The 15,645-nt window shown below is 40.2% G+C and overlaps 1 protein-coding gene across 4 annotated transcripts in view; it reads left to right on the top strand.

Moving 5' to 3' along the window:
- Positions 1-1,014: 1,014 nt before the first annotated feature.
- Positions 1,015-15,645, top strand: part of UBXN11 (UBX domain protein 11) — a 22,997-nt gene continuing 8,366 nt past the window's right edge. Inside the window, exons 1-10 of one of the 4 annotated variants that reach the window (XM_075195771.1) lie at positions 1,015-1,292; positions 1,782-1,822; positions 2,381-2,449; positions 2,555-2,655; positions 11,828-11,885; positions 11,969-12,048; positions 12,286-12,373; positions 12,509-12,714; positions 12,795-12,872; positions 14,986-15,103. In XM_075195771.1, the coding sequence (XP_075051872.1) occupies positions 2,404-2,449; positions 2,555-2,655; positions 11,828-11,885; positions 11,969-12,048; positions 12,286-12,373; positions 12,509-12,714; positions 12,795-12,872; positions 14,986-15,103 (775 nt within the window). In that variant the 5' untranslated portion in view covers positions 1,015-1,292; positions 1,782-1,822; positions 2,381-2,403. The other 3 variants (XM_075195772.1, XM_075195769.1, XM_075195770.1) reach the window with 3 other exon arrangements.

Here is a 15,645-nt window from a genome sequence, read left to right as displayed (position 1 = left end):
ATACTGACTGTTTTTTCATGTAGCACACAAATACTTGATAGCTTATTTCTACACTGAAATTTAAAGTTGATATTTATGTGCTACATGAAAAAAAGGTCAGTAATTAACTTATGTGCAAAACATAAAACTCATTTGCACCCCTTGCATTGTAACATGGCTTTGTCCAGGAGACTTAAATAAGAAGCTTCTTAATTTAAGATCCTTAATGAATCAGGCCCCATTAATCTTAAACATTTTAAGATGCGTGGGCGGAGCTTAAGACAGGATTTGCGCATCATCCTGGCCCGCTCCCTGTTGTTATAGGCTTAGAAAAGTAATGTCTATTAGGGTGCGGAGCGAGAATGACACTAAGAGGCATATTCAATTGGTGGAAACGCCGAAAATCCCGCGGTCCACGCATTATTATGGTAATCGTGCGCTGAAAAACAGTTAATACGGTAATTTACTTGCTGGATTTCAGCTCGCAGCTCCGAGGCGCGAGCTGAAATCCAGCTACAAATTACCGTATTAACTGTAGTTGTTTTTCCGCGGCACGGAAAAACAACAATTGAATATGCCCCTAAGGGGCATATTACGGTAATCGTGTGCGGAAAAACATGTCATACGGTAATTTTCAGCTCGCAAAATCCAGCTACAAATTACCGTATTACATGTATTAGTTTTTCCGCGGCGGGATTTTTCGGCAATCCCGCCGTCAATTGAATACCCCCCCTAAAAGGGGTATTCAATTGTTAGCGAGATCCCCGGAAAACAAGCGCTCAAAAAATATCATCGTTAATACGGTAATATGCGCGTAAATACCGTTAATATGGTAATTTTACTGTAATATTTTTAACGCGCTCGTTCCGGCCGCGCCGGAGCAACAATTGAATACCCCCCTCTGAATTTGCTGCGAGCTGAAATTCAGCGAGTAATTACCGTATTAACGGTAATAGTTTTAGAGCGTGAGTTTTTCGGCGGTCCGGACGAACAATTGAATACCTGTGCGTTACCACTCTATAGCGCATGCGCAGAACCCGTCCTCGGAAGGTGGCACATCGCCACCCGCACCGTAAAAACAATTCTTAGGCACAGGCGGCTAGGCGGAGCAGTTAAGCATGTGATACGTGACATTGTTCTGGCACACGTCGGGACAATCGCGATTACATTTTAAGCACTCGTCTTGGATGAATACGAAGTTATAAGGTTCAGAAAATGAGAATAAATGTTGGGAACTGCATCTCAGAAGGGAATTGTGTAGTTGCGCAAGATTGAAAACCTACAATTGTCCCCGGCAAACTAGGGCCGCTATGGTATGATGCAATAATAGAAATAAAAAGCAATAACACAATACCGATGCACTGAAATTACAACCAATGTGTTAATTATTTTCACCGATATTACGTGTCATGTGCACATGTCTATGCCCGGAAGTACTGGTCGCTAGGTTACCGGCATCAAACAATATGGCAGCACAGTGAGTACACAATGAGTAGTCCTTTAGTTACGTTAGGGAGACCACGGAGAACTAGTATACTCCATGGACAACGCTATTACCAAGGGGTGCCCATACAACATGGGGAGGGAACTGGAATCGAGATGGCCCGGAGTGAGCCGATGCGCGAACCGTTAATAGATCAGATAACCCAGGGAAATCAGATGTCACCGTATGAACCAGCCAAGATTGGGTAACCCTGGCTTCTCTGAATATACCCCACATTAGCCAGTACAGGCCAATTAATCTCTCGTTACGAACGCTATTTCTCCCTGTGTATAATTCGGTATTGTTTGTTTACTCATAGGAGACGAGCCGCACCGTTTAAAGACTTCGCTGGTTACCTAGGTGAGTAACCTGGCTCAAAATGAGAAACGTCGATAGCAATTTTTTCCAAAGTTATTCAGAATATCATTTTGTCAGCTTCATTTTTCACTTCTTATATTTTATAATGTAATTTATATTACGATGCACCCTCTTTGCAATAACGCTTTTTGAGTTGTGAAATATATATATTTTTTGCATTTTAAAAATGCAAATAATGTATATTAAAGTGTATTCAGCAGTGCTAAGTGTATATGCGTTTTAAATAAAATTGTGCAGGTCTTGGGAAGCAATCTGACATATACCACATTACATTAATATATGAACTTTTCATGTTGCATGCAAGATATTGGCTTGCAGTATGGCACATTTTTTTAACAATGAAATTTCCGAAGTGCAGAGGGGTAATATTTTTATGGTTGCTTCTGAAATTGTTCTTAATGACTGACTGTATTACCCAGTATTGTTTTTTTTTTACTTTTTTGTTCCCAATTGTAAAGCGCTACAGAATTTGCTGGTGCTTAATAAATAAATGATGATGAGAACTCTCTGGCTACAAAATATCTTTTATTTTTTCCTCAGTGGCAACCCTTCCATCCAACAACATGTTCTTCCAAAAGAATGAAAACCCTTCATTTGGAAAAGAACAGGGTGAATGTCTTGGAATCCACTTCAAGGGAATAGTGATAAAACTTATTTAATTAAATGTTTGGGTTATATTTCAATTGTTTATGAGTTTTTGTTACTTTGTTATAGGTTCTGTCCCAAGTGATTTTGATCTGTTAAGCACCACAGTGAAACGAGTGAGTGAATTGGAGACAAGAGTACGATTTCAAACGCGGGAAATTCAGTTGAAGGTCAGCAGTGAGGACCTTTTTTTTTTTTTAAATCTGCTTTTGGCATTGTCTTTATATACGGAACCTGAAGACACCTGCTTCCTGCAACAAGTGATTTCCTCTTGCCCTCAATCATGCAAGCAGTAATTTGCCTGTCATATTGAAGCACACCTGTTACGTTTAATTTTTATTATTTGTTTACTAACAGTTATTTATATAGCACCATATTACAGAGTGTTTTATAGAGAATATTCTAATCATTTACATCAGTCCCAAGTGGAGCTTGCAATCTATATCCACCACACACACGTTCATTTTGACAGAAACCAAATACCGGTAGTTATCTTTATATACAGAACCTTGAAAACATTAGTTTCCTGCAACTATTTCCTCTTGCCCTCAATCCTGCAGGGGGTAATTTGCCTATATATTGAAGCACACCTGTCACTTTTATTTATTATGTATTAACAGATATTTACATAGCATCTACATATTATAGAGTCGTTTACAGAGAATATTTTAGTCATTCACATCAGTTCCCAGTGTAGGTTACAATCTATATCCCAGCACAAAGACACACACACACTAGTATTAATTACATACCAGTCTATCAGATCTTATATAGCTATATATTTGACATGACAACGTATGATTAAACATATATCTTGTTACAGCAATATACTGTCATTTCCTCTATATACAACTGTGTGTGAACATCCCATGTACTGCTAAGAACATGCTCCTAAAACACTTTTTATATCAGTAAGCAATACGAAGTGCTAAGAGGGTAAAGTTCTAGTTTATTCTGTGTCCTGGTCGATCATGTGAAATAACATTAACTCAAAAGACAGTCCCCACCAACAGTTAATTTGTATTATACCTAACACAAAATGCAGAAATATTGAGCAGAAAGTGAGGGGCATTTTATTTTTCAGCTGTTTCTTAAGGAATAATAAATAATGTCAGAAGTTATACCATACTAACCCACTTTTTGGTCTAACCCTCTGGGAGATCCTGGAGGGAAAGTAAAGTATAAGGATTGAAGAGGGGGCGGGGTGAAACGTGTCATTTTGGCTCCACACCTGCGATGCAATGACATGAAAGCACAATTTTGACGCAGAGCCAAAATGAAGCAATCCCATTGTATATTGCGTCATGGTAGTTCCCATCCTGCCCACTTCACTAGGAAGTGAGCAGGGTGTAGGAGAATCCCGGACATTCCAGGAGTGTAGGCAAGTATGAGTTATACCCCACTCCAAAACTTTACTTACCTGGATCCAGGCTTCATGCGATTTGGCAGGTCCCCCAATATTTTGCAAGCACCTGCCGCTGTTCTCTTGACTCTTGTTTGTTTCTGCTGGCAATGTATTGACTGTGGACAACACACTGGCTGTTTGAAAAAGTAGTCAGCAAGAGCCAGGAGAGTTTAGTAATGTTTGTCTGTAAGCTCTACGGATAGTCTTCCTTTTTTTTTTTTTTTTTTCAGACAAGCAAAGTAATGTCCATTGACAACACACTGGGGCTCATGCTGATTTGGGCATATGCCCATTTCTTTTAGTAAAGTATGCACATTTGTAACCTGTATGACCATATAAAAAGCATACGCCTATATCCATATGCAGATTTGGTCGCATCTGACATCGGGACAGGGAAGAAAGGAGCAAACGCAGTTTGTGTACAGTAAGGTCATGTTTGTGTAATTGTGTCCGAGGCATACCTGAAAGCTGTTGCAAATATGTCTGTCAGTAGCCATATGACTTGCGGGTGCCTGAGAGCTTGCGGAAATAGGCACTGATGATAATGACCACCACCAGCGCTAACTAGCCACTTTTAATTTTGTGATTGCAAATTAACGTATGAAACTGATTGTGCTTTTTTCTTACCTGTATTGTATGATTTTGTGGGAGTATTTTGGAATTACATTTTTTGCTACTTTCATTCGTTTGTGAGACGGAAGATTATACATGTTGTAATATAGAGCTTTTTTGTTTTTAAATCAAACCTAGTAGCTGTTGTGTTTTTCACTATTGAATTTCATGTTAGAAAAACTTTACCTGTATTTATAACCTGATTGGCTGTAAGTTTATCTGATGTACACCTGACATAAAGTTGGCACATCTTGTACTGGTGCAAAGCTGGATGCATCTTGCATCTCTGACTCGACATATAGGTGTAGATACGCTATTTTTAAGCTTTTGGGATTGCGTATCATTTATGAAATGATGCCAGGTTGAATTATCCTTTAAAAGTTTTAACTGTAGACTGGTTATTACGTTTTACTAATGCTTTACAATGTTAGCATAGGTTTGTTTTTGTTTTTTTGTAAATCCTGTGCGACAGGTACACTTTAATTTTAAGTGCAGATATCTGTGACACTGACTACATTCTGACATAACTTTTTTACATTCCTTGACTTCTTTCCTGAGACAAGTCTTGACTTAATTGCTACATTTGTAGAGCAGTTGAAATTTATTTACCACCGAACAGTGTAGAGCAACAGCTTCTGTGATTCATGTGGCTGCTTTTGGCCCAGGCTTTACATTCTTGTATAAGGTTTTGGTACAGAAAAATGTCTTTTACACAGAGCGTAATATGCCAATGATTGGCAGATTTGTGCATTCTACATTTAGAATATATCAAGGGTTTTAATAAGGTACAGGAGGGATACATTCTTTAAAGGAAGAGAAGTATTAGAACACAAGACACTGAAACTGGAAGGAAGTAGGTTCAGAGGAAATGTGAGGAAAAATTATTTCACAGAAAGGGTAGTAGATAAGTGGAATAGCCTCCCATCATAGGTGGTAGAGGCTAATACAGTAGAGCAATTTAAATATGCTTGGGATAGACATAAGGATATCCTTAAAAAGAAATAAGGACTAAATAGGGTTGGAGATTACCGTAGGTCAGCGGTTCCCAAAGTGTGCACCGCGACTCCTAGGGGTGCTGCAGCGCTGTCAAAGGGGTGCCGTGGCCAGGAAGAAAAGGAAAAAAAAAAACTTTGCAATCCGGCGCTTCTCACTAAAGGTCATCACGTCCGTCATATTCAGTGATTTTTCTATGTTTATGTTATAATCTGTTTGCCGTTGTGTGTAAGACACATCGCAAATCTGAGATTTTGTTTCTGTGCACATGTCATTTAAATAAGCAGCAAGGGGTGGAGGCCTGACTTCCCATGCAAATGTCCTTGCTCTTAATACTTGCTCTGTTGTGGCATTACAAATTACTTTCAGTAGGCAAAATTCCAAGCCACATGAGATAAACCAAGAATATAGTTTAGCATAAATGACATAAAGGTGGAAAAGGAAAAGTCTGCTCTGAAACATAATTATAAGGCTTTATTCTCGTATTCTTCAAAATACATTAATGTTGGACAATCCAGCAAACTTATATAAGTGTAATGAATGTAGCTTGAATAATACATAAATTACTATTCATATCACCCATGTAAGGGAGTCTTAACTCCAAACAATAATAAGAAAGCCATATTCAATGACATCACTTACATTGGACTTGAAGAACAACTACTAGCTAAGGTCTGTTGATCAGTGCTTCTTAGCAATCAGCAAATTGCTATTAAAGATGCACGGGTTCGGTTTCCCGAGCTCACCTGAACACCGGAGATCCAAGTACCAAGCCGAGCCGGCTCAGTACTTTCGTGCCCTCGGAACTTAAAATGAGGCAAAACGTAATTGTTGCATCGTTTGATCTCAGGAGTTTTGGTTTCTATAAGTACCGCTCTCCGGCGCCATTTCACAGAGAGATACAGAAGGGGTAGCAGAGTTCTTGGCAATCTCCAGTGTAGTTGGGTAGCATCATTAATGAAAGCGGAGGGGTGGCAATGTTCTTAAAAGTCTCCAGTGACATTGTACTGTGCCATAGCTCAAACAAGCTGATTGTTTGAGTAAAACAGGGAATGTAATGGAATTCCCCCCTCTGTAATGCTCTAACACAATATTGGTGTCGTTAGCAGAACTCGGATATAGTCTGGAGAGTCCAAGCAGGATAAGCCATGTTGCAATGACATGCGTTAGTTTTTCAAACAGGTTGTCATTGGTATGCCACTTGGTAAAACAGGTGATACACCGTCTGCCTCTGAAAGATCTGGGGGTAAATGTATTATGATCCGATTTCTTCAACTTGCCGGAAATCGGTGACTTTGCAGCTAAAATTTAAAGCGGCGATGGCTTGTAAAGGCAAGTTTTCCGGCGAGTTGAAAAAATCGGATCATAATACATTTACCCCCTGGAGTTGTTTGTTAGATGCTCTTTAGTTTGCCCAGTTACGCTTCTCCACATATCTGTGGTTAAGAGTACAGTGGGTAGAATTGCATTTTGTAGCCCAATCATTTTCTTTTTTTGTAACCTCCTGGTACACGTCAGGAATGGCTTGTCTAGTAAAATGGTGTTGTGATGGAATTTGGTAACCAGGACACAGGACCTCAATTAACTGTCTAAAACCTGCTGCATTAATGGTGGATATTGGATGCAGATCTAATACTAGTCGTCATGGCGCCTGTGATCCACTGTGCGACATGGTGACAGCTGTCATACTTGCTTCCTCTTGCAAAGGATTGTTTAACACTCAATTGTTGTAAACTACTAGTAGTCTTCTTCTTGGTCTACTTCTGGGATGCAGATCCACTCCCAGCAGCAGCAGCAGCAGCACTGGGCCTAACGCTCAAGGATCCTTCTGAGGAATCCTGGATAGGGGAGGATTCATTTAGCCTTAGCAACTTGGATGCAGGACTAATTCCGATCACTAGTGAGAATATTGATGATGAAGGTGTTGGCGATGTAGATTGCAGGTGCTGATATCTAGCTGAGAGATGGGAGTTAGCTGATGCTGGACTGCTTGTTGTTATTTTTTTTTTTTAGCATAAGTTTCTGATTTTCCCAAAAGCTTCCCATGAAAACTCTTCAAATGGCTTAAAATGCGAGAGGTTCCTAGATGATTAAGGTAGCTACCTCTACTGATTGTGGCTTTACAGACGGTACAAATGGCTCGACAACTGTTGACAGGATTTGGGTAAAAATAATTCTACACATAAGAGGTGGATTTTTTTGGTCTTATGCCCAGGCATGACAATGGCCTTCTTCTTATCACTGGCAAGAACTGCTTCCACTGGGTCATGACTTGCCACTGTAGAGTTCATTGCCTATAGCAACCAATCAGATTCTAGCTTTCATTTATTTAGTGCATGTTTCAAAATGATAGCTAGAATCTGGTTGGTATGGGCAATATCTCCACTTTGTCAAACCCGCAGTTTAGTAAATATAACTAGAGGTGGAGAGAAGGTGGATGCACTAAGGCAGTGGTCAGGGAACAGGGGTAAATTACCCCAAATGGGGTAAAAATGAAATTCCTGGGGGTAATGCTGCCGATTCACTTGCTGTCAGTTGGATTGTAGACCCCTTTAAATGTGAAGTTGCTGTTGTACCAGAAGAGCCTCAAGGGTTGTCAGAGGCACTTCTTGAGCTTCGATGTAATAATGAAGCACGTATTGCATTTGAAAACAAAGCAGATCTATCATATTTTTGGATGTCAACAGCTGCAAAGGCATCAAAATTGCACATGAGGGGGCAGTCAAAAAGTTGCTGCTTTTTGCAACAACCCGCAACAAGGATTTTCCACTTTAACGAACTTAAAAACAAAGCAGAGAAATCAATTGGACACTGAAAACTGTATCCAAATTGCTCTGACATCAAAATGCCCCATTATTGATGCTCTCGTATCAGAAATGAAGCAACATCATTTCTCCAAAACCTGAAGTTTTGAAGTTGAAGCTTTGAAAGAAATTTTGAATAGATTCAATAAAATTTTGAATTCCAATAATTATTAATATATGATTTCCTTCCTTTCAAATCAAGGGGGTAGTGTCGGCGTATGTAAATATATTTTGGGGTAAAAAGTAAAAAAGTTCCCTGACCCCTGCACTAAGGCAACTAAGATGTACGAGCTGCTGGGTGAGAGGGAGCTAACCACACTCCTAAAATTGCTATGGAAAGAGGGGGATGTCACCTTGCGCTCAAGTACATTAATGAGTAGTAACCAGTGTAAACTGGGGGTAAATGTGATAGGTGGGTAAGTATGAGTGAGCAAAAAATAAATAATACAGAGGGTTATGCAGTAGTGACAGTATTATACGATAATGAACAGTAATACAGTATTATACAATGTAGGACAGTAATATGTGCTATTACTGAGCAAATAAAGTTTGTTATGATGGTATTGGTAACGTGCCGATAGGCAGACAGAAGTCCGCAGTACAGCAGTCTGCAGTGTCTCTAATGTAGTAACCTTGGATGCACAATAGGAACTGTGTTCAGAGAGGTGCTGAATATATGTCTTTCAGGTGCGATATTTGAATGCAATTACCTTCAGATGGTAGTGAGTGCGCTTCCAACTACCATCAAGACGGGTGCCTTGGATCTTATATGAGGTCCCGAATGATGTTTGTAGACGCTGCGTTCGGTGTAGCTGGTCTGCAGGTGGACGTATCCAAGTGAGGTGGTTTGGATCAGACGGGCGATGGTGTTTTGATCGGGCTGCGTTTTAGTCGGCGCTGTGAGATCTCCCCACTGTTGAGCGCTATGTACCGCGCATGCGAGGAAGATGAAGCTCGGAGAAATAAAAAGCTACATGGTGGAGTGCTGCTAAATGGTTTATTTGAACGAAAAATAACCACACTTACATATAGGTGATGGTTATACAGCAATATCCAGCAATGGGTATGCAGAAGATGTGTATACTCTCCGACGAGTTTCGTCCGTTCACAGACTTTTTTAACTGCAAATCTTTAAATGCTCTGGGAAATCCCATTTCTTTATTAGAGCTTACTCTGCTCGCACCTATACTATCCACATGAATGCACCTTCACAACTGTCCCAATCTCCACTTTGAGGCACAAATGCTCCACTTGTTTTAATTGTGCCCTCTTTAAATTAGAAATTAAGCTCTCTGAGTATGAACTTCTCTACTCTTTTTTTATTTATGTCTGTATTTATTGTGTCTACCTTGTAGGCCCCTGTTTTATATGTCCTGTTTTCCCCAGTGTCTGGCAGTGTGGCACCTTAAAAATCATTGATAATAATAATATGAACCAATTCAAAAGCCCCTCAATGTGATCAGTATGGTGAAGTGACGGGGCGGAAAATTAAGCTGTCGCCTTGTGGACTTGAGTGAAAACCTCCGGGCCTTATCGCACAGGACAGTCACATGACCACTATAGTAGAACAGCAACCAGGACTCTCTCTACTCTCTCTCGTGTCTACATTTTCTTTGTCAGCTTCCTATGTACTTCTGTCTGTATGATTTATTGTACCCACTGTCAAGCACTGCAGGGTTCTGTGCACCTTACAATTAAAGGATGATCATGTTCATAGAGGGAACACAATGTAAACAAGTCATTTCATAGGCTGAGTTAATAATATAAAGCAAACCCCAAAGAAAACTGCACAAAGGAATACAATGTAATATCCTCAAATCTGAATCCTAGTCATGTTAAATGGAATAACTTTGTTGTATTCCTTTTTATCATAATTGGGTAAATGATGAGAATATTATTGTGACTGAATCACTATTAAATAACTTTTGGTAAAAATGTATTTAAAGGAAATAGCGCAGGACGCATATTTATGTAATTGCATATGCACTTATTCTTTAGTGTAAGATAGGAAGTCGCTATCTCTGAGACCAGGGGAGAAAAATTTGTCTCTGTTTAACCTTACTAAAGGATATGCCTTATTTCTGATGCATATATCCGATACAATAGGCCTTTGTGGATGGAGGTCTTGTGTGTATTGGGATGTATTTAGTATGGAAGTGTCTTTGTTTAGGATTTGTAAAGTTGCTTGTGGAAACCTGCAATTAGGACATGTGCAAGGAAGTCTGATAGCAGAAAGTGCTAACGAAGTTTTGTGATGAAGTGTCATGCCTGCTCTGACCAAAGACCTCATCAGGGGGTCGTTACTGTGGCCTTTGGCAGAGTGAATTTCATAGATAAGTGTAAATTTTGTTAGCCTTGAAAGGCATGTAAATTTCAGTTTAAATAGAGTATATCCTGTTTGTAAAAATAGACTATTTCTGAACTGTATAAAAGAGGTGCTCTGTGAGCATATAGTTGTTCTTCTGAATTGTCATCTGACCTGATCATACTGGGACCTTCCACCAGTATGTGTGAGCAATAAACATCTTGCTTCAAAGACCTGCTTGGAATCCTCTTCAATATTGCTGTTTTCCTGTGATCTACAGATTAGACCCTAAAATCTAATCCGTTCTCCGGCTGTCTCTGCGGTTTGGACCCAAGCTATTCCAGTGCCCAAGCTCTGCGCTACCCAGCAGCCCTGGTTAGTGTGATAGGCCAGGGGGGATCCATTCACAGCAACCCGGATCCATAGTAAGAGGTCCGGAGTTACCAGCCAGGTACACCAGCAAGGAGACACGCTAGCAGCATCAGTGACCCAGAAGGAATGTGATTCTGAGTGCATAGAAGGAGCTCAGTGGTGGCAGCAGGCCCCTCCCACTGCGGCAGGAGGGGCGTATTCGAAATAACGAAAGGGAACGGTGGCAAAGTAAGCCCAGCCGGTTTCTCACAACAACAGACAGGGTGGCATAGGCGGTCCATCCTGTCACAATTATCTCAACATTTTATAAATGGCTAACATATATTTAGTTAGTTTTCATTGAACAATTTCCTTTATGTTCTCCTATATACATTATTTGTTCATAATCATATATGTGTGTGTGTGCAAAGTACTTCTCAGCTCTTGGTGCACAAATGTGTACTTTGTCACGTAATAAATGTCCACCAAACAACAGCTCTTGAAAGCATGTATTGGATTTTTATCCAGAAGGTTGGAAATGGAGGTTTTCAGGATGAGGTTTTGTCTTTTTGTACATTGGAACAACATGTCTAAAACACACTTGGTCGCAACACTGAGTGGCAGTGAAATAACATGGTACATCAAAAATGTAGGGTACATGTATATTTGGCAACAGAAAACACAGCTGAGATCACTACAACACATGAGTGTGTAAGTCTGATTATTCAAACAAATATCCAAGAGTAAAAAAAATTATTTGAAGTTTTATTGCATTTAATGTTATCAAACTAAAGATTATACAGATGTCATTAGGAATATAACATTTGCAATGTAGTGTATGCTATGCAAATCTCATCTAGTTATTATTTTAGGATCAAGAGATTGCCACCTTAGAGCAAAAGATCAAGAAATTGCAATGGCAGAAGACAGGTGATATAACGGTTTGATAATATGTGTTAACTCAAAGCAACATATGAAATCACCGACAAGCCTCCACTTCCTCCACTTTACAGATCATTCAGTAGAGGATAAACATGTTCAGGAACTAGAAAAAAGATGTCAGGAACTACAGAAAAGGGTATCTGACATGGAGGTAAGTGTTTGGATACTACCTTAACCTCCTCTAGGCAGTGTACACAAGCAGCATGGCTCTGTGCATGTAGTATATATATTAAGTGAAATTAGTCTTGAACAAAGCGCTTTTTATGTGTAGAGTACTGACTAATATCTTACGTTGCGTATTGAATTGTTAACATTACTTGACAGCAACTCATTCTGTGTGCAAAATCTAGAATTCATTATCTTACCGCCTGTACTCTCACATTCTTAGCATTTTCTCTCTGACTATGGACTTCTCTGGGTTGGAGACGAAAATTCATCTGATGCTTCAAAGCAGGAGACCCACAGCAGCAGTTCAGGTGATTAGAATAATACAGCCCTCTGTAAGTTCCGGACCAATAAAACAAAACAATAGAACATAATATATATAATAAAATAATTTTAAAGATAAATACTAAAACAATAGATACATGGTTTTTGTTCTATGTCTATAGGCCAATCTTTCCACCTAGACTTTGACTTGATCTTGGAGAACTTGCGGGACTTGAATGTGCTTGGAGGAGAAGGTGAATCACATATAGAGTATAAAGAAAGGACAGCACGTCTGAGACCTCCCGAACCTGTCCCACTCACATTCTATAATAATGGGATCATCATGTTTCAGGGGCCATTTCGGTCCTACCAAGAGGCATCAACACAGGTAAGCAAAGTGAGTGGAGATGAAGGGAGTCTAAAAAGAGGGAATAAGCATAATTAGGGCTGTTTGTTTTTGTGTTGCAGCAATGCCTTAGGGACATCATGGATGGATATTTCCCTTCTGAATTGCAGACACGCTTTCCTGATGGAGTAACATTTCAGGTGATTGGGTTTGGAGGCAAACTGATTCTGAGGATTAAAGGGGATCTCCACCCTATATTTTTTCTTTTGTCTTTGAAAACATGTTGTATTTGTACTTAACTCCTGTAAGCAGAGGCAAACGCAGAATTTGTAGAGGGGGATTTCCACACCACGCCGCCAGTGGGCGTGACTAGCATGCATGGGGGCGTGGCTATAATTTTAGACAGTGCTTGGCTGCTCTCCAACTCTTCCTATCCCTCCCCATAATATACATGGGCAATGCTGTGTGCACTACCCCCCCCCCCCCCCTTCCCCCATCGGTTTGCTTATGGTAAGGTGAGCACTTTTATGTTCACCATAGTGATTTTCTGCTAAATCCCATTGCTTACAGATTAGTTGCCAGAGTTAGAAAGGTAAAAAGTTACACTACAAAAGTTATCGAATACTAAAAATGTTTTTTTGAAAAAATGGTGGAGATAGTAGAAATCTCTGGCAGAGAAACTTACAGAAATGCCCTTGGGCCACCTAAGATAAAAACAAAAATATTTCAGATATGAAGTCAGAATACTAATTATTAAAGCTGCACTACCAATTAGGTCGGTGAACATACAAGTTTGCCACTTTAAAATCGCTGCAGGGGAAGGGGTGGGTGAGTGAGTAAGACCAATCGGAAGCTGCAATCTCAGTATCTCTGATGCTTTTAATGCTCTACCCCAGCATTGCAAAGTTGCACAGCTTCACCCAGGTAATGGCACACTGGGTAGGGTGATTTTTTTTTCACCCAACCTAGGAGAGCAACTTTAAGGCATCTTAAAAACTTTACATTTTAAATTGCAACAGAATATATGACCTCTATGCAGGGCCGGTGCTAGGGTCCATGGCGCCCTAGGCATTTTTACAAAATCGGCGCCTCCCCCCCTCCCCTGCAAAAATCGGCGCGGCCCCCCCCTCACCCCGTCTTTCCTTACCTTGTCTCACCACCGCCGCCTCTCTGCTCTGTCTCCTCCCCTCCACTCAAGTGAGTGGAGGGGAGGAGACGGAGCAGAGAGGCGGCGGTGGTGAGCAATAGCCTCTTCCCCCCTCCCCGTGCATCTGAATGCTGTGCGGCGGCCGTGACAGGTATGGTCAGCGGTCGCCGCACAGTTTTAAAGTAATTTACCATTCTGTGGCGCCCTCCAGAGCCCGGCGCCCTAGGCAAGTGCCTAACCTTGCCTAATGGGAGCGCCGGGCCTGCCTCTATGTTTCAACAAGTAAGACATAACTTTATGAGAGTTTATTTTTTCTGGGCCACTACGGAAGCAGTCTTAACACTTTTTCATGTAAAAAAAATGCTCGCTAGAGGCCTATCCTAACTACTATATAAATAATGTAGCTAAGTGATGTCCAGCTTGATTGTTTTTTAAGGACATGAATTATTATAAGGAGGAGGAAAGGAAGTGGACCCTGGACTGTCTGTTTTGTATCCCTTATCTAGCCTCCTGTTGCTGTACAGTGTGGCACAATATGTAAAAAAAAAAAAAAGGGTAGATTCGATTTTCGGGATTTCCTTTCTCTACTTTTTTTTGGGTCCTGATATTGAGAGTTTACTTGGTGTGAACTGTTAGGACACAGCTGAAATCAAAGCCCAAGTTTAGCCATCAAACTAACAAACAACAGACATTTCAGCTTGGCAGTGCAGCTGCATGTCTCCAGAACATGAGCTGTGGTAGTGATGCCTTGGTTACTTAGAAAGATGGTTGTAATATATAGATTTTTAGGCAACAATAGCTTTGGGAGGGACTTTGGGTTCGGTACACAACCCCACCTGGCACCAAGGGAGCAAGCATTAGGGTGTGGGCCACTTCACTGATAAAAACCCCAACTTATTTGGCTCTGTAACACACAGCCTTTGAAATATATTAATTTCAAATTGAGGATTGACTTGCTCTTTAAGCATTTCTACATTTGCAAACTGCAGGGAATGACAGGTCCCTGTTCACATACATTATAATGCTGTTCTACTACGTGGCATTAAGATAAATTACTTTGTACTCCATAGTAACGGATAAGAGGAGCCTATGGAACCATTGTTTCATCACTGGTCCCTTATGTAAAAAGTTGCAATGAACATTGTGTTACATATTATTCCTTCCAGGTTACAGATATGCGTACTGTGGTATTCCATGAGCGAAGGCCATGGGATGAGTTCCCTGGTCCTGGTCAAAGTGTTGGAGGAGCAGAAGGTAGCTTAAGAGAGACCAGCAACATGACAGGTATGCACATCCTTACTATGAATAAAAATTGTAAATGTATAAGGAGAGCACAAAACCTGCTCTTTTTGGAGTGCTTTGTATTAGTTATTGCCCTTCTCAGCAGACAAGTAAAGGCCACAATTTTAGGAGGTGCCCATGTACTGTAGTGGTATGTTTAAGGTCAATTGGTAAGTAATATGTTAATACTTGTACAATAAAATAAAGTGTCACTATCTCGGATCACAGTGTGCTTATACCTTGTAAACTGAAAGATACTGTACAATTGCAAAAGCGACACACTTCCTAGTGTGTTCTAGATAATGTAGGCACTAGTAATCAGGGGCGAATCTAGAAAATAGTTTTACCTGGGGCGATTTGGGGGTAATTGCTATTATTGTTGTTATTCTAGTGGTAATAGGTTAATTTATTTTATCTTTTTATAAGGGAAATATGCTTGTCAGTATATATTTGTATACATAGGTGTTCAGTACAAACATAACATACATAAGATACAGCTGTATCCACTATTTGGGATTCAATTAGGTGCAAGTTACCTCGCACAT

This window comes from Mixophyes fleayi, chromosome 2, assembly GCF_038048845.1.
Source record: "Mixophyes fleayi isolate aMixFle1 chromosome 2, aMixFle1.hap1, whole genome shotgun sequence".
Taxonomy (NCBI): domain Eukaryota; kingdom Metazoa; phylum Chordata; class Amphibia; order Anura; family Limnodynastidae; genus Mixophyes; species Mixophyes fleayi.
This window is presented reverse-complemented; position numbering and strand designations above follow the sequence as displayed.